This window comes from Malus domestica, chromosome 03 (assembly GCF_042453785.1).
Source record: "Malus domestica chromosome 03, GDT2T_hap1".
Taxonomy (NCBI): Eukaryota; Viridiplantae; Streptophyta; class Magnoliopsida; order Rosales; family Rosaceae; genus Malus; species Malus domestica.
In genome coordinates, this window is record NC_091663.1 from 16,369,627 (window position 1) to 16,375,725 (window position 6,099).

Sequence of the window (6,099 nt, forward strand, 5' to 3'; positions counted from 1 at the left end):
CTGGCTAATACCAATGTTAGAACCCAACTCTACTTCTTTCTCAATTGCATAGTAACTTGTATCACAAACAAGACTATTACAACATCAACCACAACTTCTTCTACCAATCACTTATTTATACTAACTAATACGTAACAAACCCATCAAGGCAACAACTTAACCCAAATTTGTTACTTGCAATGGACACGTGTACAATCAAGATGATGCCACTTGGCATCATAATAGTACTCTGACAGAGGGAAAATGAGGTTGATTTGAGAGTGTGATTGAATCCAAATCGGACTGCCTACATATCTTCGGGGATGGATAAGCAAATCACTGGTATAGTTCTAAGAAAAGATTATGTATGATGCGTGCTACATCAGAATAGATTCTTGACGAAGGTACTCTAGCTTAGGCACATAGGAGATGCTCCTCCATGTCTACATCAGAATATGATAAATTGTTCAATCCTCCTAGGATTGTGATTAAGTTGCTTAATTCCCAATATATCCTAACTTGACATGAATTATGATTTCCTTACTTGGGAGACAAGTAATATAGGTAACATACTAAGGCTAAGTCCAACTAGCTAAAAAGTCTGACCAGTCCGATAGTCCGAGAGTCATTAACTATGGGTATTTCGGCCTTTTTTGCCACCCTGTGTGCCACGTGTTATGAACCAAATTTATGGTACTACACAATATATTACTAGATCGAGACGCCAAATAACGATGAACCCATTTTACATAAGTGTTCTCACATTGCTATCTTTTGTAGCTTCCATCCACGTGACCATCACGTTCATTTAGGTCCGTCCCTGTTACGTGCCCTTCTCTCCGCCCAAACCCTCTCTCTCTCTCAAACAAACCAACCTGGACACGCAAAAGTAAAGAAGAAAACGGCAAGAAAAAGCAAAGCACAGAACCCAAACCCAACTCTCTCTGTTAAACCCTATTAATTTTCATATATATATATCTCTCTCTGTGTGAAAACAAACAGCAGAGAGACAAAGACAAAGAAAGAAGAGATGGGTGACGCTCAGTTTTCTCTAGCGGTCTTTTCGATGTTTCCGGGGTTTAGATTTTCACCGACCGACGAGGAATTGATTTCCTACTACCTTAAGAACAAGCTGGAGGGACCGCCACCCGGGAGGACGGTGGAGGTCATCTCCGAGGTTGATATCTGCAACTTCGAGCCCTGGGACTTGCCAGGTTTGTTGGGTTTTACTCATCTTTTTAGTTCTCCACTTTATTTTTCTGAAAGTTTTAATTTTTCTTCTTCGAATTTTTAGGAATTGAGTATTGTTTGTTGGGCTTTTACTTTTAATAGCCATTATTCGGAAAGATTAAGGAAGCACTGATTACGAATGATATTTGTTTTATGGTGTTTTGCGTTTGTGTGCTGACAGCGACAGCGTTGAATTGGATTTAGTCAATGTTTTTGTCATGGAAAATATGAAAGAGATGTCCTTTTCATTTCTCTTATATTCGATGTTGGTTTGTAGTTCTTGCATATCGATACGATAATTGCAAACCAAATGAGAAACAAGCACATTAATCGACACTTAATTAATAATTCAATCATCTACAACTACGCTCATTTGGTTTTAAAAATTTGGTCTCCCTAGCATTACTCTTACTCTAATTGTTATGCAGAGGACTAAGAACCCTGCTAAATGATCAGTCCACAGGCCTCTTTTCATTTTAAGCCGGGCTGTGGAACTGCATAGGTCTCACTCCTATATAGATTAGGTCTGAACCTTTGAACCATGAGATTACACAACTACGGGTTCTCAGTTCTCTGTTAGTTATTAGGATGTTATTCATGTGAAATTGATAGCTTTGAATAAATTGTAAATAGTTCTTTAACAAAATGAGAAAGCGAAGCATATTTCGATGCTCCCAAATTCCTTTTAGTATGAATGGAGGGGATTCTATGTTTAGGATTCTTTTTATGTGAAAGAAAAAGAGATGGAGCTAGCGTGCAATAGTTTCTCGTGGTAAACTAGTCACATTCCTAAAATGAGTAAACACAAACATGCACGTGGTCGCACTCTAATTCTCGTCCCCCGCCTATTTTTAAGTTTGTAAGGTACAAAGTAGAGTGGCTGCACATATACGTTTACATCTGTATGTCTCTCAACATGCAGGATGTGTTGAACTGAAGGAACGTGTTGAGTTTATACATATGTTTTGGCCTATCCTCTAATAAATTTTGTAAATGAAAGGGGCAGATACTGGAAATATCTTTGTTGCACTTTCTTTGGATTGGAATTGGAATATTGAAGTATAGGTTTTTGTCTAGTTAGAAGCCAATAGAGATGAAGACTTGATTTAACTGACGAGCTGACCAGAAAGAGGTCAAATTGATAGAGTAGTGTATTTGTATGGTTTGGAGTCAATTGGCGTTAATCAGGAAGAGTATAGAATGCGGATTTATAAAAAATTTAGTTTTGAATCTCTGTTTGAGACGATAGTTCTTTTATGGTTACAGAAGGTTGGAAATTATTTAAGTAATTAATTACTCTGTTAAAAGAAACTATTTCCTAGGATCAAGTCTTGCATTGCAAAATTTGAAAATCGATGCAGTTCTATGCACAATAAGATTATTGGAATTCCTGCACCCATTTTTCTCTCAATACACTATAGAATTGCGCTTACCCTATAAATTTCCTCCTACAGTGTGTCCGAGAAATAGCACCCTTTACTTGAAAGGCTGAAATAACTTGAATTCTATTTGCTTCCAGAAATTTAATCATGGAGACCTATGTTGGTTATTTCTGGTTATAATTTGCATAATATGGTGCCTGATTCACACCACCTATAATATTTGTTTGTTTTATGTGTGGTTATTTCACAAGCCTAAACTGGTTAAATTCTCTGTGCAAACAAATAGTCTTTTGCTGGGTTTGACATTGTGTATGTGTTACTAGCTAAATCTATCATTCAATCGGACAATGAATGGTTCTTCTTTTCTCCACGAGGAAGAAAGTACCCAAATGGTTCACAAAGTAGGAGGGCGACAGAATTCGGTTATTGGAAAGCCACAGGAAAGGAACGTAACGTAAAGTCAGGTTCTAATGTTATTGGTACAAAGAGGACACTTGTGTTCCATGTAGGACGTGCACCAAAAGGGGAAAGGACAGAATGGATTATGCACGAGTACTGCATGAATGATAAATCCCAGGTGACTTTTTTCATTATTAGTTCAATATATTTTGTTAGTTATTTGGTTTGAACTATCACCATATGTATATTCTTCTGGGAAATGGAATATTAAATTAATTACCGTTTCCTCACTCTATCTTCCAATATAATTGCCGTCTCTGTAGTAATACCTTATCAGAGGCTTCATATTCCTTCTAGTTTGTTATTTTAAAGTGAACGTTATCAGAAGTGAATATTTAGCCAGAGACATCCGACCTGCTTGATCATCTTGAATTGGTTCAAGAATATTTACTTGCTATGTGAGTTATATTGAAAATAATTTCTGCTTACATCTTCACATTCACTTATGCATTATATATATATCTGCACTTTCTGATTTCTTTTCGCTTATATATTCTGCCTGCTTGTATCTGCAGGATTCTATGGTTGTTTGCCGCCTTCGGAAGAACAGTGAGTTTCATTTGAATGACACCACAAACCGAGGTTCTTCAGGTCAAGGTCCTTTATCAACTATGCACAAGGGTGAAAGTGCCGTCTCTGAAATTGGTAATGACCAAGGGGATAAGGCAGTTGAATGCTCTTCGAAAAAGTCTACTAGCAGTCATGATTCTCAGTCTATTGAGCAAATTGATTCTGCATCCGACTCCTACCAAAAACTTGTAACAGATGCTGTGCAGGCAGACTCTACTGGCCACCAGAAGGTGGGTTTGTTTTATCTTATCCTTCTTTCTTTTTGTTAATTTTTCTGTCATCTTAGCTGAGATTAACTCTGCAGCACCACCTACAATGTTAGAATCTAACATACACCGAGTATCATTTTACAGGAAAAGGAAAAAAATAAAAATAAACACCATATAGCGGGTATCATGTTCCTCTATCTGGTCTGTGCAACTTTTTAGTGCATTCTTTAATTTAATGAGCTTACCAATGGGTCCATACTAATAAGTACGGCCAACGGCTAGTTTTCTGACAGATGATTGTTACAGAGGGAGTTGTGTTTCAGGTAGTTACCAAAGCCGCTAAATTAGTGTCTTCTAATCCCCGAACTGACATAAAATATTATTTAGTGGTTATGGGAAGGGATCTAAAGGGAGAGGTTGCACTTGGTGCGATGGCAAGTGCCTTCGCCCATGAGCGGTAGGTCTCGGGTTCGAGACTTGGGAGCAGCCTCTCCATAAATGGGGGTAAGGCTAGCCGACATTCACCTCTCCCAGACGCTGCGTAAAGCGGGAGCCTTGTGCACTGGGTACGACCTATGGGAAGGGATCTAAAGGGATGGCGGTGACCAGTGACCACCTCCAACAAGTGTTCAGTCGTTATATAATAAGTGATTAATCAAATGTCTTTATATAAGAAGTCTTCAGTCGTCTTAGGATCCTGAACAATACTTTGTTGTTCTGTTTTTACCATACTTATTATTCTTTGAGAAATTATCACGGGGTCCAAGCGTCCAAGAAGCCATGCATAACTGATGGTGGTTTTGAAGTCTATTTCTATATGGTAGTCGATTGTGTGTCCAGCCCATGAATCTTGATCCTTTTTTAATTACAAATTGCAGGGTTCTTATGATGAAGACTTCTATGCGGAGATACTGAACGATGATATAATCAACATCAACCTAGATGAATCTTTTGTGCCTGCTGCCCGTATGATGCCAGTTGTTGCCAACAACTCAGAGGCTGAACATCAATCTCAACAACATATGCAAGCCACTTCGTTGCAAGCAGTTCCTTTCCAAGGTACTTCAAACCGAAGAATCTCTTTGAGAAAGAGAAAGGAAAAGTTTCGTGCAGAGTCACAGCCAAAAGCTTTAGTGAATAGGATGGACGATCGACATGCGTTGATATACGTACTTTTTGTTTTTCTGGTATTGCTGGCTGTGTTTGTATCCAATTTTTGTTTTCCTGACGTTGCTGGTTCTGTTTCTGCTGTCCTTGGAAAGATCCTGGCAAGTCAAAAACATCACATGTAAGTCTTTGTATAAGCTTGCTGCCATAAAATGTTATGACTTCTTTTCTAGGACCTGGTGTTGATTGATCTGTGTTGAATGTTTTGAGTAAGAGTTAACGGGTAACGATAGAAGGCTTCGGCCGTTTGATCCATGACGTTGCCAAGTTTGCAACCTCCTCATTGGTGTAGATAATATTGTTTGTTAAAATAAAACAAAAAAATTGGTAGAAAAATATATATAAGCCCTTGGATGAACATTTTTTCTTCTTTCAATCCATGAAAATTTTCCATTTATCCTCTGGTCCCTAATTCGAAATTTGGACTCTCAATTGTTCTGAACGTCCAAATGAAATACATACGTGTGTACGTAGAGAAGAATGCGAAGAGTCCAAATTAATGGTAAAGCCCACATGTGAGAGTGAAATAGGGAAAGTGGATTGGACTCGCCCAGCCCAGACCCGCACAAGCTAGGCTGCTCAACTTTCATGGCCCACCCACGCGGGCTTGTCTTTTGGTTGTCTGATGGAAGTGATGAACCTAACGGCTCTTTGTGTGATCATGCAGCCATAATCAAATTGGCCATTGGTTGATCCAACGATCCACATTCAAACTTTTTTTTTAGTTTTATATTTATATATTTATTAAATCTAATAACTGAGATCGAATATAATTAAATCTAACGGTAAAAAAAAAATCTAACGGTTCAAATTTAAATTCAATGGCTAAAAAAATTTAACTCAAAATTCACCCAAATTTAAATCCCACATTCAAACTCTTCCATAGTGTTTCATGAGTTTCATGTGTCGATTTAGTGATTTTTCAATATTTATCGGAATTTAAATATTTTTAGATTAAAATGTTCATAAAATTAATTTAGGATAGTCTACATAATTTAAAAAAAAAACAGTAAATTTTAAATAAAAAAAAAGCCTAAATTCATACTTTAATAATTTGGGGTTAAAATTTTAGGCTAAAAAGGTTGGAGCAGAAAAATTGTTTC

The 6,099-nt window shown here is 37.5% G+C and overlaps 1 protein-coding gene across 1 annotated transcript; it reads left to right on the plus strand.

The window, feature by feature from the left end:
• Nucleotides 1-835: 835 nt before the first annotated feature.
• On the plus strand, nucleotides 836-5,168 carry LOC103424832 (NAC domain-containing protein 89-like). Its single transcript, XM_008362927.4, has 4 exons — nucleotides 836-1,193; nucleotides 2,915-3,168; nucleotides 3,566-3,850; nucleotides 4,708-5,168. Exons 1-4 carry the CDS (start codon nucleotides 1,010-1,012, stop codon nucleotides 5,119-5,121), a joined length of 1,137 nt encoding a protein of 378 aa, XP_008361149.1. The 5' UTR covers nucleotides 836-1,009; the 3' UTR covers nucleotides 5,122-5,168.
• The last annotated feature ends 931 nt before the right edge of the window (nucleotides 5,169-6,099 follow it).